This window comes from Salvelinus alpinus, chromosome 7 (genome assembly GCF_045679555.1).
Source record: "Salvelinus alpinus chromosome 7, SLU_Salpinus.1, whole genome shotgun sequence".
NCBI lineage: Eukaryota > Metazoa > Chordata > Actinopteri > Salmoniformes > Salmonidae > Salvelinus > Salvelinus alpinus.
The window spans coordinates 40658552-40674840 of record NC_092092.1 but is presented as its reverse complement, the minus strand read 5'-3'; the positions used below and the strand labels follow the sequence as shown (position 1 = coordinate 40674840).

General features: G+C 42.8%; 1 protein-coding gene across 1 annotated transcript in view; it reads right to left on the bottom strand.

Annotated features, from left to right (window-relative positions):
* LOC139581019 (proto-oncogene Wnt-3) overlaps nucleotides 1-5162 on the bottom strand; it is a 39879-nt gene extending 34717 nt beyond the window's left edge. Inside the window, exon 1 of the mRNA XM_071410320.1 lies at nucleotides 4973-5162. Within this exon, the coding sequence (XP_071266421.1) occupies nucleotides 4973-5052 (80 nt within the window). The 5' untranslated portion in view covers nucleotides 5053-5162. The remainder of the gene's footprint in view (nucleotides 1-4972) is intronic.
* Between the last annotated feature and the right edge of the window lie 11127 nt (nucleotides 5163-16289).

Sequence of the window (16289 nt, the reverse complement as noted above, 5' to 3'; positions counted from 1 at the left end):
GTGTAACCAATGCTTCTTTGTCACCAGACACCAAGCCAGGCAGTGTGTCTTAAAAAATGAAGCTTGTTGTTTAAAGATTACTTGTTGTTCACAATTAGCTGCTGCCCAGTAGCAGATTTGCAAACAGGAGCTACAGAAGCTGGCAATTCTGGCCAATTAAGACTTATACGGTGTGTGTGTGTGCGCATGCGTGTGCGTGTGTGCGTGTGTGCGTGTGCGTGCGTGAGTGTTGATGTTTCAGTGTGAATGTGTTTGTTGCTCTCTCCTTCTCTCAGTCCACGTGTTTGCCCCCGAGGACCCCTGTGCCTCTGGGCGTTTGGGCCTATTTTCCTTTGAGGAACTGTCCTGACCTGTGTTTTAGTGCAGGTAATAGCCGTGAACTGTGGGACTTTGTCATTTCCTACACGAGTAGTTCATCACGTTCTTTGATGATGGGGCTGAGATGAGGAATTTCCTTTACTGCTTTGAACTACCAGCCTCCTTTGAACCTCTCTCCCAACTGGCTGGTTAGGCTAGATAATGTCATGCCAGTGGTTTGTTTTGTAGAGCTGGACAGTAAGGGTGTCAGGATCCTTTTGTATCAACTGTATGTGAACACACTTAGAGAACGTACATCGATTGCAATTCAAGCAGTTAGCTAGCTACTGTAGTTACCACTGTTGCAAAGGAGACAGAGCGCATTGTAATCCAAACTGGGGCACAAATAGGGAACCTCATCCACCTGCTCAACTGATGTAGGCTAGGCCAATATCACTGTACTGAATGGAGGTTAACCAAATGGGACAAAAATGTACATGGCACAGATCTCTGCCTGGTGAAGTCACGACACTCTCCTTAGATATTTCTCACAGGCATTAGGGATGTCTTTGACTCCTGCTTATATGGCAGCCGTTTCCATTGATATGGAACCCTACCGGTCTTAAGAATAACATTCTTTAGGGCTTTCCCCTTTTCTTTCCCCTCCCCCCTCCCTTTGCACTGTTCAATATGATGCCTGGACACCCTTGATCTTTTCACACTAGGATTGCAGACAGAGGATTTTCTCGCACTAAGCATCACTATAGTGATCCTTTTGCCAATGGGGGGGTTGAGGGGAGAGGTAAGGGGGGGGGGGGGGGTCACAGTCAGATAATAACATTCCTGAGACCCAGAGATGAACCCTAGAGCCCCATTTAAGCCACAAGGGTTGTCCAGCACATAGAGAGTAGGGGTGGCCATGACAGGGCAGGACAGGGGATGGGTAGGGTAGGCAAGAGAGGATTGACCTTTTCATTTACTCTGCTACCCACATGTCACAGAGGGAAAAAGTGTTCAGGTTTCACAAACGTCTCTCTCTCACTCTACCTGGTACATTCTCAATGCCACTGCACCTTTTTCTACGTACGCTCTCTTCCTCAATCTGAAATTGCTTTCTGGTTTTATTTTCTTATGGTAAAACTTTGCTTTCACTACAAAGGGACATGGGAAGTATCACAAAGAATGACATGTTACATGGGAATTATACGGTAGGATATGTTAACAGCATATCATATTTCTGCAGTTTCCTGTGTTCTATGTATGCAGTGTTTGACCCATGTCTTGTATTTGGCTGTCACAATTGTAGCAAATAGATCGTTTTGGTGCTCCACATATCTCTACTCTGACCTACAGGAAGTGGATTCCCCAAATCTGATGTGATTATGCTCACTAGGTCGGTGGGTGGCAGGTAGTCTAGCGGTTACAGCGTTTACTGGCCGTAAACAAAAGGTCGCTGGTTTAAATAAGCCAAATACCCAAGCTGACAAAGTGAAAAATCTGAGCAAGGCACTTATTCCTAATTTTCTCCAGGGGTGCGGTGCTACTATGACAGACCCTGTAAAACAACACATTTCCCTGCACCTATCCAAGTGTGTGACAATAAAACATTATTATTATTGTTGGTGCTAGCATAGGCCACACTGATCTGCTAAAAGCGGCAATTCACCAGAAGTCACCAGAAACTCCGGCATCAAAAGCTAAAGCCACAACTCAGTCAGTTTACATAGTAACATACAGTTTCCATAGGTTACATCCTCTCTCTGGTTCCCCTCTGGAACTGAACAGTGGTGCAGATTACCAGAAGATTAAGAGTATAATATTCTGTTGGATTTAAATGTTTAGTGGTTCTGCGGCGATGTTCTGGGGCTACACCACAAATCTTGGTTCCTCCAACGTTGGTATTTAAGGAGTTTCTAATGGATAAAGATGTAGGTTTGGCTGACGTGGAGTGTCGGCATTCACTCATCATGGCCATTGTTTATAATATGAATATAAACAGAAATGGCTGAACCGGCTGACAAGTTGTCTTTAGTGCTTCCATTAAGGGATTACCTGTGTATATACCGATCGTTGACTGTATTTTAATGTGTGATGGGCTCATCCTAAACTACTTATGATTTGTCAAGATCTTTTTAAGTTGCTGTTGTCATCATACTAGCACAGTGACAAACACGTAGGCCTATTGTCGGTACAGCGTAGAAAACAGAAGCTTGTATAGAAGACCCTTTTTTCTCCAATCACTTTATTTCTTTTAGTTGAGCTGCGCTACTGCATTATTTGATTTGGGTGCAGGAGTGCAAAAAAATTCCCACGCGAAAATATTCTCTGCATTATACATCCCAGTATTGTAACCTGACCTACGGCCTAGAGAGATCACATGGAAACAATACAGGGCTTTGCCACAATTTTTTCCAAAATACTTTCATTTTAAAGATGAGACTCATGCAATGTTCTATATTTATGTTCAGCATAAGAGGTGAGAAAAAGAGATACAAAGTAAAAAAACAAACATATTTTTCCAAAAGCCTCACAGTTATATCAGAGATGGGCATCAGGCTGCCAAAACCTTTATCAGATGGCTCTACCCAGCCCTCTTGGAACATACTGTTATGTTCTGTCTTTTATCTGCTTTTAAATCTTTCCAGATACTTATTTTCCTCTGTCTTAGGAAACTATTCTAGCTACAGAACCAAACATTTTAGCATTTTCAAGGGGGGTCTATTTAAGTGACACTCTTATAGGGAATCTATTTTCTTGGCAGTTCCAGCTCCTCTCCAAACCCCCTCATTAGCCAGCTCTTTCACTCTACCTCGTCCTCCATGCATACAGTATGCACATCTCCAGAGTTATTTATGCTCTTTTGTTTTCGACACTCCTTGTGATTGTGTGACTGACTGCCAGGCATGAAGCAGTCAAAACTCCTTCTCCCCTCCCTTCCCCACTTGGCTGGAGAATGTATAACCAAGTCATCGCCCCTGAGACAGAAGCTGAGAGGAGCCCTGGCTCGCTGAAACTTATCACCCTGTCCCTTGACGCACCCCGTACCCATCTTGTTGTTTTGTTCTCTCTTGGATGTACTCGACACCGTGGGTGAGAACAGTGACAGCGCTCCATTCCGTAGCGTCTGCCCCGGTCACCTGAAGCTACGCACACGGCCATTTCATCTTTGTTATCCAAATCAAAGGTGGCGCGCATTGTCCGGGCTGAACATTACACCGGTGTCATGTAAGCTCCTTGAGCAGAGAACAGCTGCAGGTAATTCAGACAGAGAATCCATGTTGTGTGTGGTGTGGCGCTGAACCCGGAGAGTGGGTGTAGAGCCCCCGTGCCATTAACACTTCAGCCCTTTGGCCTGTGTGTTTGGCAGCTCCCCTCTCTGTAAATGAAACCAGAAGATGCTGGCGGTTTGGACAGCACTGCTGTGGGACCACATGCTAACCGGGCTACTAAAAGTGCACTGGCTCTGACAAGTATTGTGTCGGGAGCCAAAGAAGCTTTGTCATACGCCTACTCACAAACATATCCAAAATAAAAGCTTTACGTTACAAAAGAGCGAGGCCTATGAGGTCAGATGCATGTAGCTGAATTTGTAATGAACCTAAACATTTCACGTGAGGGTGCCGAACAAGGTCTGGAATATTTCAACAAAGACACATAAAGCCCTACAGAGCCTAACCTGACTAGCCAATGACACTTACAAATCTCCCAGAAACATCAATATTGCAATACTTAATTGAATGACAAAAGTGTGTATGCTTAATTATTGTTAATATTAAGCAGAGCAAAATTAATTAAAACCAATTATGTTTAAATTAAATCTGACGCTGTGGCAGTCTTGCACAAATGTGTTGATTTTGTTGATTTAGAGAATTTCTAAACGCTGACTATCTGACAGGGATTTGAGTAATTTCAGAGAGCATTGATGCTACTAAACAGTACACACTTCAGTTCGTGATAAGCTCCCTCGACAACAAACCAATAAAGAACATTCAGCTAACAATGAAGAGTTACACGGCATGATTGGGGGCCGGCAGTCTGAACGTAGAATATGGACACACAATAGCAAACAAAAATGACACTGACTTAAAAGGTCCTGATCGTACGACTCCAAATATCAAATAATAGAAGTGTATTTAACTAAATAAATTAAGTCCTTATAAAAGTGGATTCCCAAACGAGGGGTTGTGGTTATATAAAAGAAAGGATTTGGGGAGTTTTCATGAAGAGGTTCAATGTTGTCATTGTCCTTGGAGGATGGAGACGTTATCCAAACCAATAATTACACTAATTCCAACCGCTATCTAGAAAAGCTCCTATCAGCCTAACACCAATATTTGGAGACAATTTACCTAGACAAGCCACCCATAAGCTCCTTTCAAAAATCCCTATAGAGATTGAATAAGTTTAATGCCCAAAACTACAATTTCAACCTCCTTAGCATCACAACATTTGTCTAATAAGATAAACGGACCAGAGTGTAAAGGGGGAAAGAACGGCCAGCCTTTTCCGTTACACCAGAATTTGAGGTTAAGATTCTATGGACTGGGCTGAAGAACATTTTTCCACGCAGTCAACTGAAAGTGCACTTTATTCTGCCCTCTTCAAATGATCATTGACCAAAAGTCACCCTATAGCAGCTCTAGGATTTGATGCTGAAACTCTAGATTGTACTCACCACCAGATGGGATAGCCTCCAAGCACCCGCCAGCTGGACAACCACACACACATCATATATCCAATCAGGAACAAATCCATGAGGTATGCCTTGTGGTGGTAGAGTGGAAATGGATCAATACATAGAGTTTCCAATTGGGAATGAAGAACAGACTTCCTGGAGGAGAAGCTTTAGGAAAAGCTTGATTGTTGAGGGACGGGAAAATTGAAATCAAATTGAAGCAACAAAAAAAAAAAAAAATCCTCCTGTTTTCCCCCTTCTTTGAGTCTGGACAGGAAAATGTGTCTGTCTCCTAGTAGTTAGGAGAGTAAGTGTCTCTCTCTCTCACACATATACAAACGCACACACACACACGCTCCTACCCGTTCTCTCCTTCCTTCCCTCCCTCTCTATGAGGTTCTTTCCTGAGGTAGATATGTTTTTCTCTCTCTCAGGATGCCTCATCCACAGGCCCGATATTAAAGGGGGGGGGGGAAAAGAAGACGAGCGAGGTTCGGAGATGTCAGCTGGCAAGCCAATCACAGAGGATGGCCTTAGGTTACGAGAAAAATTATTCGTTCCCATCCGTCAATCACACACCACCCCCTGGTAATGTGGAAAAGAAAGAAAGGGGAGAGAAAGAGGGAGTGTGAGAGGGAGGGAAAACGAGAAGAGGTGTAGGGAGGGACAGAGCAAAAAGGTAGAGTTCCTCTTAATTCAATCTATTTCGTCTAGGATAATTCAAAGCAAGCACTCCCCGAAGTGGCTCAGGATAGGTGAAGGGGTGTAAGGCCTGCCTCTTCATGGAGGAGTTGGGATTGGCGGCGGAGCGGAGGACATGCAGGGGGGAGGAAGTGTTGACTTCATTTTTAGGGGTTGTGCCCTGACTAATTGAGCCGGATATATATGCATACAGTGCATCCACACCCTTTCTCTCTCAGGCACACACAGGGAGACATTTACAGTGAATTGTATAAATTGTTGTCCTCCCACCCTGAAGAGAGGACATAAAAGGCGACACAATAAAGCCATAAAACGTGGTGGTTGGGCCAGGCACACAAGGCTATATTCTGTAATGGCCCAAAGGTGACACATTTTACATCAATACCATTGTCATTTTGACGGGCTGAGGGGCAGGCAGTAGTGGGTGAGAGAGGAGGGAGAAGGGGACATACAAGTAAAGGGACACTATTTCTAGAACTAACCGAAAGTCAATTTAGATGTTGGCAAACTGATTTGACACAATGACAAACTGCACACGTTTGTTGAATCACGGGGTTAAATGCTATTTTATTTATATCAAGACATAGGGAAAAGTTAGATTTTCAACAATGGTGTATTTTGGTCTACTGTACCACGACAGCAAAAGCATAAATTAACCCATTAAAAGACTGCAGTATGTTTACGGAAATTAAATGTTTATACATTTATTTTATGTTTCCTCTAAAGAGAGAAAAACGTCTTGGTTGGACAGCTTGTTATTGGAGTTTTGCTAGTGGTTTGCATCGTGTCTTTAGAGAGTAATGTCTAATGCTCTTAGCGGTTCCTCTCCTATGTTATTAGGGTTCTGTCCTTTCAGATGGTGTTTTCTTTGTAGTAGGAACACTGCACAGTGCAGACATACATGACATAATGCAAAGCCTTCATCTGAGTCAAAACAAAATCAATAGGAGTTATTTAAAGTTCTTCACCGTGAAATGTATGAAACGATTATATTTCTTACCAGACACACAGCTATTCAGCCACTGAAGTAATCATAATTTTGAGAAACTTCCCATTGGGCACAAACTGGTTGAATCATTGTTGTTTCAATGTCATTCGTCAACACATTGTGATGTGAAATCTAACGTTTGAAAAAGTAATTGAGAGGGAAATTTCAACCACAAGATTATATCATCATGGTAATCACATTTCTATATAGACACACCTTGTATAAAGGATGTTGAATTTGTACCTTTTAAGCAACGTCAGATCTTCAACATTAAATCCACTATCAGAAAAAAATCATAGACTGGGCAGCACCTCCTACTGGAGAATTGATCTATCTACTGTACTGCTACCCTTTGGCTTCCCATCCAGGGTTTTAACCAAGCCAAATCCTGCTTAGAAATTTGTCACTGACTATTACCGATGTGCTATCGTGACAATTTTTGTTGAGAGACCTCCACTTGAAAACTAAATAGATTCACTGTTGCTATCAAAGTAAATCCAAAGGGTAGGTTTAACAGAGCAAATGAAATGTGGCCATCTTTAATCACTCATATAAAATCAATGATACTATTTAAGCCTATAAAGCATTTGCAAAGTAATCAACAGCTATTTAATCATTTCTATGCTGGATTCACGTCTCCATCTCAACCCAAAATCAAAATGAAAGAATAGGACTAAATGAAATCAAACTATTTAAAGTGCATTTAGTCGTATTCTTTAACTTTGATTTTTGGTTTAGATGGAGACAGGAATCCAACATATCAATAAATAATTTGTAGACAAACTGAAATTAAAGCCAGACAAAGTCAGTGGCTCAGATGGAACTATCGAAGCAGTAGATCTCCTTAAATGTTGATATTGCTTTTGTAATACAGTAAATAGACTAAAGTTAAGGCTATCTTACAAATTAATGTAACATTCATGAAAATGAGTAACATATTCATGGCCACATTTTTAGGTGACCGAAACATTTTTGGCCCGTGCCATTATTTTCGTATAATTCTTTTTCGACCCCACGATGTAAAGAAATTATGTAATCAACGGACAATGTTTCAATTTTTTATTTGGGACAGTCTATTACAAATCAGTCTGATAGTGTTTTTTGAAAGTATTTCAATCTGAAGGAAGTATGCGTTGAAGTGACTGAAATGCATCAGAAAGGTATTCGGAAAGTGTTCAGACCCTTTGACTTTTTCAACATTTTGTTACGTTACAGCCTTATTCTAAAATGTATTAAATAAATATATGTCATCAATCTACACACAATACCCCATAATGACAATGTAAAAACAGGTTTTTAGAAAAGTTTGCACATTTATTAAAAATTAAGAAGTTTGGTACCACTAAGACTCTTACTAGAGCTGGCTGCCCGGCCAAACTGAGTTCATCTGTTGAGATGGGAGAACCTTTCAGAAGGACAACCATCTCTGTAGCACTCCACCAATCAGGCTTTTATGGTGGCCAGACAGAAGCCACTCCTCAGTAATAGACACACGACAGCCTGCTTGGAGTTTTCCAAAGGACACCTAAAGGACTCACAGACCATGAGAAACAAGATTCTCTGGTCTGATGAAACCAAGATTGAACTCTTTGGCCTGAATGGCAAGCGTCACATCTGGAGGAAACCTGGCACCATCCCTACGGTGAAGCATGGTGGTGGCAGCATCATGCTATGGGCATGTTTTTCAGTGGCAGGGACTGGGAGACTAGTCAGGATCGAGGGAAAGATGAACGGAGCGATCCTTGATGAAAACCTGCTCCAGAGCGCTCAGGACCTCAGACTGGGGCGAATGTTCACCTTCCAACAGGACAACGACCTTAAGCACACAGCCAAGACAACGCAGGAGTGGCTTCCTTTTTTAATTATTATTATTTTATTTAACCTTTATTTTTCTAGGCAAGTCAGTTAAGAACATATTCTTATTTACAGTGACGGCCTACCGGGGAACAGTAGGTTAACTGCCTTTTTCAGGGGCAGAACGATAGATTTTTATCTTGTCAGCTCAGGGATTCGATGCAGCAACCTTTCGGTTACTGTCCCAACGCTCTAACCACTAGGCTACCTGCCAACCAAAATAGTGTGTTCCCTTACCAGGAATCGATCCCGGGCCACTGCGGTGAGAGCGCCGAATCCTAACCACTAGACTACTAGGGAAAAAGTATTTGAATGTCCTTGAGTGGCCCAGCCAGAGCCCAGACTTGAACCCAATCGAGCATCACTGTAGAGACCTGAAAATAGCTGTGCAGCGATGCTCCCCATCCAACCTGACAAAGCTGTAGAGGATCTGCAGAGAAAAATGGGAGAAACTCCCCAAATACAGGTGTGCTAAGACTCAAGGCTCTAATCGCTGCAAAAGGTGCTTCAACAAAGTACTGAGTAAAGGGTCTGAATACTTACGTCAATGTGATATTTCAGTTTGACATTTTTAATACATTTGGAAAAAATTCAAAAAATCTTTTATGCTTTGACATTATGGGTATTATGTGTGAGATTGATGAGGGGGAAAAAACTATTTCATCCATTTTAAAATAAGACAGTAACATAACGGAATGTGGGAAAAGTCAAGGCGTCTGAATACTTTCCGACTGCAGTGATGGGTCATAATATTTTGTAGTTCAAACCGTTTTGATAGCTGGAGCCACATTTGTAGGAAGAAAAGAGAAACCGCGCTGTTTATTACAACTTCCGTCTAGCGGCTACCGGAGGTCACTGACGTCATTGTTCGGTTCTATGAACCAAACGCACATCCTTTTTTTTTGTTTCTCTCGTGACCCCGTTTTCAAATCAGGCGACCCCACATGGGAGTTTGGGAAACGCTGCTGTAACTATACCTTTCTTTCTTATGTAATCACATCAAGCATGCATTTTCAAGATAGCATGCGTACAGTAGGTCGTCACAGGTCTGTGGAGATCTTCAGAATCTTGAACGGTATTGATCCCTTGCACCATATACATTTAATGTGATCTCAACTGCAATCCAATTCCTTTGGTTCTGCTGTCAGACGAAGCACAGTGATAACACATTACGCTGACATTGTATTCCCATTTGAACTTTGCTCTGCTTTTATAGTTGAAAGCGTAGTGATAACACGTGGGAAATTCAACTAACTTTTCGCTGTCTTTTTGAGTCGGTGAATATAGGCTGTAATCTCATTCATCAGCGTCCCAACCAAATATTACCCAATTATCCACTTTGAAATGATGCGGGAGAGGCCCACATTTATTCATTGACTGATCTTGTCTTATGCTGTATATTTCCTTTAATGATCTGTTGTAGCTTTCGGACTGATGTAGACATAGTGGCACAAGCGCCTCAACGAGGAACTGACCATGGCTGCAATGTTCTACTTGCTGTACCCACGGGGATCATGTAAGCCTTGCATCCAAACCTTGTCTATGCTACTACCTCTCAACATCCCTTAGATAAACCCTATTGGTGACCACCAATCAAATAACTCTTATCTTCTCTGGTGTGGCTGTGAAATGTCACCCAGTGTGGGTTTGTCTGGTGACAACTGATGTGTTTCCTGGTGGTGGTGGTCTACCCCAGGCAGGAGTGAGTGAGTGCCGGAATGGCTGAAGGAAGGGGCTGTGAAGAGCTCCCTACCTACCAAAGGGAGAGAACCCAGTGACCACAGCCTAGAGGTCAGCCACTAGAATACACTCCTCACCCTTCTCCTGTTTTATTCACCACAACAAAGAAGATGGGTAATAAACTGTGACCGATGCACTTTGGGACCAAATATCAGCCTGTTTGACAAAGAAAAACATCAGTCACTATCCCCCAAAATGTGAGAGTAATATTGCCATTAATGACAAACGTCCTTGTGGAATAATTGTGAGCATAAATCTTTTGGTTATAGTCTCGATAATGCTTTCCGTCAAGATGGTGTATGTATCTGCGACACTCACCACCAGGAACCAAGGTCTGCTTTCGATCACCGACATTGTCGCGCGCTACAGTGCAGGCATTTGAAAATGTGCCGAGCTCAGCTCCATTTGGACTCTAGGCATTCTTGAGGAGTGATCAACGCTTCGCGGGGCCAGGGATGGATGGATGGGGAATGTGAAGGGAGCGCAATTTACGAGGAGAGGCGATGGAATGGTCTGCGGTCTGCATCTAAACAACGTTGAAACCACGTTTCCCCTGCAGCTCAAAGCCACAACATTATCAACTGTCTGGAAACTTGACGATTACAATCTAGAACTCTGCAACCTGGTCCTGAACTGTGTTTCAGGAAATGGGGACAGTTTCCATTGTAGTATGTCTGATACCATACAGATCTCTCTATGTCTCTTTGTACTGGTTCTGAGATACAGATGCAGTGTAGGCCTACCGCCAGTGCATGACGCTTCCACGAGCTTGATTGGGCTGTGGTTTCAGGCTCGCTTCGTCAGTGTAGACAGTGGGAGACATCTCAGAGGCTATGACCTCTAGGTCAGGAGTTCATCTCTCTCCAGTGTTTATAGACGCCACGTGTCTTTAGGAACTGATCCGTAAGGTAACCCGCCACGTTCAGATATTCTATCCAGTGGATTTACTATGTAGACCTGGTTTCTCACCTTAGATTTCAGGTTCCTCATTGGAGGGATAAGATGACGTCTGGCTCCAGGGCAGGTATAAAGATGACTCTGAAACAGCCTGAAATGTCAGTACTTGTTTGGTCTGTGTTTGTTAACTACGTAGTGTATGTCAATAGTGACATAAAACGTGTGCGTGTCTATTCTTGTGCATGCGTGTGTTGGTAAGTGAGAGAGAGACTATGAGCTTGCATCAGTATATGTGCCCGGGGGGGGGGGGGGGGCACACATAGAGGTCCCCTGTCGTGCTGGTTTCTACGGTGACCTGAGAAAGGCTGTAACCAGGTCCTGCTCTTTCTCAGGCCTGATCAATGTATTACCACAAAGGAGGACATGTGTTCAACCCCCCCCACCTCCCGCCCCCTTCCACTCAATCCGACCAGCGTGGCCAGACACAGGCAGCCAATAAAACCAGGATTAGGAGGGCGTCTACACACACTGGGCTGTAGCGGAAAACGTTTCTGAACACGCCCAACTACGCCCTCCCCTCACACACTTCTTTTCTTTCATTACTTCTTTCTGTCTCTCTTTCTTATACCATCTTTCTCTCTTTGTTTATTTCATTCGCTCCCATTTTCTCCCCTTCCTCTGCCTCTTTCTTTCAGACCCCTCACTCTGTAAGCTCTTGACACAATGGGGTGTTCAGAAATTACTCATTTTGCCAGGGCAGTTCAGCCAATTCTCAATGCCCTTCAATGCCCGCCTCCCCCTGTCATCTGTCTTGCCCTGTTATGATAATGCAATGTGCTCCATCACAATAACAATGCTGTGTGTGTGTGTGTGTGTGTGTGTGTGTGTGTGTGTGTGTGTGTGTGTGTGTGTGTGTGTGTGTGTGTGTGTGTGTGTGTGTGTGTGTGTGTGTGTGTGTGTGTGTGTGTGTGTGTGTGTGTGTGTGTGTGTGTGTGTGTGTGTGTGTGTGCTTCTACATGTGTTCCACAGAGATAAAACTCAATGTCTCTGGTTTATTGTTTCACTCCAGAACAATGCAATAATGTTTGGTTTGCAATATGTCGCATCTGCAAGGAAACCTATCATGTGTTGTGTACTGTCATGAATGTCTGGCGTACCCTACCAGTAGGCCTCTCTGCAGCCAGAGACCGCATCCTCATCCATCTGCTCTGGCTCCCATCTCCCTAACGCTGTAATGCTAACGTGTCCTGGAAATGGGAGCGTTTGGATAATATCGCCGCAGCCTTTGTCAGGGACTTTGTAAGCTGGGGACAAAGAGCGACAAGAACTCTCCCCCAAACAAACCTTTTTCATTAGAGCAGCAAACACTTAGTCCCTTAGCTATGCAGCAGGAGCCTCTATTGGTGTGGGAGGCCGAGCCACTGTCACATAGGGAGGGAAGAGCCTTAAACCCTCGGCTGGCGGTCTCCAGCCGGACACTGAGCCCAAGCCTAATTAAAGGGCACTTAAGCCCCACAATGAGCCTCCGTGCAGGTTTGAGGGCGGCGGGGGTCTCAGAGTGGAGGAGCAGTATTCATGGCACTCGTAAACAAGGGGTATGAGACAGAAACAGAGAGAGAGAAGAGAAGAGGGGCTATGTGAGAGAGAAGAGGGGCTATGTGCCAGAGACTTTGTTCACACAAGATGAAGAGTCAACAGCCAGCCCTCTTGCCATCCCCCTTAATAACCACCTTCTTCAGAGGGCCCTGTGAACACAATGTTTCTCCCACTCCCCTCCTCTTGCTCTCAATCACTGATGGGACAATGAGGGAGCCCCCCCTGCACCCCCTCCCTAGTCCTCTCAGCCCCCCCAAACAGACACTTCTTTTATTGAAATTCTTTGGTGTTTTAATCCCCAGCTTCCTCCAGGGGTAATAATGGACTCCCTGCGACAGCCTTTTCCAGCACCGATAACTATCCTCCTCCCAGCCCAGGTCACAAGTCTACTCCTCCTCCAATGACAGCACTATATGCCTTTCCAGTCAGTGAAAATAAGCTATAGCTAGCACTGTAGCATTTCGAAAGTAAAACGAAATGTAATCTTAAATCAATACAAATGAGCTGATGAGTTATACAAAGGTTGATGGGAAGTTAGAGCAATCGTGTTATTGTTCAAAGTTATACGGTTTACTCCAGTAACAGTGTCGTGTTGTATTTCAAGGTGATGCTACCTCAGAGCCAATAACAAATGTGTCCTTACAATCTCGTAGTGACCAACTTTTTTTTTTTTATTGTCCAAACTATGGCTAGTTTTAGAATTCAAATGACAAGGTATTGATTTAAGTTGTATTTTGTCAGAGGGAGACAGAATGCGGAGTTGGGCAGAGACAGGAGGCAGTGGTTCCCAAACTGTGGAGTGCAAACCCTAAGGGAGTGGGGGTCCCCCCCCAATTTTTTTAAATTATAATAACAAAATAAAATAATGAAGGAACTCAGTCCAGCTTTCAATGTACTCTTGAAAGTTGTAATATCAGAATTTTGAAATGAGGTAGCACATCATCAGTTCCTCTTGTCATGTCTCAGAGAGTCCTAGTTTTCTTTTGTTGTTATTTTATTTAACCAGGAAAGTCAGTTAAGAACAAAGTCTTATTTACAATGACGGCCTAGGAACAGTGGGTTAACTGCCTTGTTCAGGGGCAGAACGACAGATTTTTACCTTGTCAGCTCGGGGATTTGATCTAGCAACCTTTCAGTTACTGGCCCAACACACTAACCAGGCTACCTGCCACCACATCAACTAGCCTATGTCAGCTAATGTTTTTTAGCTAGGTTTTTTAGCCCATAGATTTTGCTGGAATGTTTGAGTCATAGACCACGCAGGGGGGAACCGGGCGCGGGATATACCCCAATGATGTTTCTGTTACATTATCATACGGCTTATGATGACTGTCCAACGTACCTGTCCTAGCACCTTTCACATTTAGCTTGACTACATGTTAAATTGGTCCTCATTGCAGGTGTATCATTCACTCCCAGTCAAAAGAGTGAGGATGGGGACATCTACTGGTCACACAGGGTTCTTAAAGGTGGTACTGCGGAGGAGACTCCGTGACAAAAGGAAGATCATTGCTGCTTAAATCAATAAATAAGACTCTTATGCTATACATTATCCATACTACATTATCAATACCAGCAGCAATATCAATAAAAAGTATACAAATAACTGTAAATGTGGGCTTTTTCCTTATTATTGTATTATTATATCAATAGTAAATGACAATCATTTTAGACTATGAATGCATTCTATCTCTATGAAAAATGTGGGTTTATGTTACATAAAGGCCCTAGAGCAAAAGAGAGACAGTAATGCCAGAAGATAATCTAAGAATGAAAGGTATCTTATCATTAGAAGCTGTTATTACAGGCACGAGTCCTATTAACAGCGTCATGTTACGTTTGAAAGCCTTACCGGGAGAGCCTCGAGGGAAAGAAATGTGGTAGTGAAAGAGGTGGAAGAGGGAAAAAGTCTACAAAGACTTTGAAGCTTCAGTTGATCATCCACCGAAGTAGCCAGTTGTTTTAGGCCAGAAATCACATTTCCACCCACGTCACACTAAGTGTTTTTCGAACAGTAGCTCTACAATAAAACACAAAAGATATCCACAGTGGGTCGAAGATCGAGGCCCATGCTTCAGCTTATACATTACATTATTGACTCCTCATGTTTCCGAATTTTGTATGACAAGAATGTTGTCACCGCTGATGATGAAGAAGGGGAAATCAGTGGCATTGACAGTGAATATATGTATGTCTATGATGGTTGATTGAACATAATATGAAGACGATCTCATTTGATTGGAATGGATTGGATTTGATCGCTTGATTTCACCACGGGGCTAATTAGACACTAACAAAACACAAAACAAAATACATTTTATATAAGAGTCTTAACCATAGCATGATTAACTACCACATTGTCACATTATATTGATAAGGTTGATTTATACAAACAATACCTTGCTCCTTCTCCCCCATCGAATATGCCCTTTCTGAAATAGAATTCTAGCCTGTGTTCGTCATGTAGCTAGACCACATCCGGGTGAGCACTAAAACATGTACAAAAAAGAACATGTCTCAGATTTGGATATATGCAACCTACAGCACAATGCGCTAAGATCATGGCTGGCTTTGAAAATAATGACACAAGTATAGATATTATTATATGGCCATGAGTAGAGACTTGATAGGAGTCTTCGGCACTGTTATGGTTTTTCCATTGTTTTCAATGCCAGCTATGATCTCAGAGCATTGTTCTGTATTTGCATGTGACGGTAGATCTAGGTTTACATCTCTAACACACCGCTCTGTAACACCCAGGGCTATAAACATGATAAAATACCTTGTCATCTGGCCAAACACTCAACTTAATGCCACTCAACTTGGGGTACCCTTAGACAGTAGGTATCACATAACCACCCAGGTAAATGGAACATAGCTGACCCCCTAAGCTTTAGGGAATGGCGTTCCCTAAATTAGTGTTTGGACTTATCTGGGGATCTAGAACATGACACTCTTGATCTTCTTTGTGAGTCTCAGGCATTAAAACACAAAGAGTACTCGTTCCTACCTGAGATTTGTGAGTCTCAGGCATCAACCTCGTCAGTCATTCTCACTGCTTCTACCCTAGAGGAGCCTCCACTATCCCACCACGTAAAAGAGCCAAAGGCCTCCTTTTGTGCACAAATATCAAATTATGATTGAAATGATGTCAGAATTATCTAAAGAATGGAGCTAGACTATTTGTTTTGGTCAAATGGAGCCATTAGCAAAAATAGTTCTCTATTTGATAACACTGTTTTACTGTTGGCCTACATTAGTATTTATCTACAGTGCCTACAGAAAGTATTCATACCCCTTGATTTTCCCCACATTTTGTTGTGTTACAGCATGAATTAAAAAAAATATGTCACTGGCCTACACACAATACCCCATAATGTCAAAGTGGAACTATGTTTTAATAATTTTTTACTAATTAATAAAAAATGGAAAGCTGAAATGTCTTGAGTCAGTAGGTATTCAGCCCCTTTGTTATGGCAAGCCAAAATAAGTTCACAAGTAAAAGTGTGTTTAACAAGTCACGTAATACGTTGTATGGAC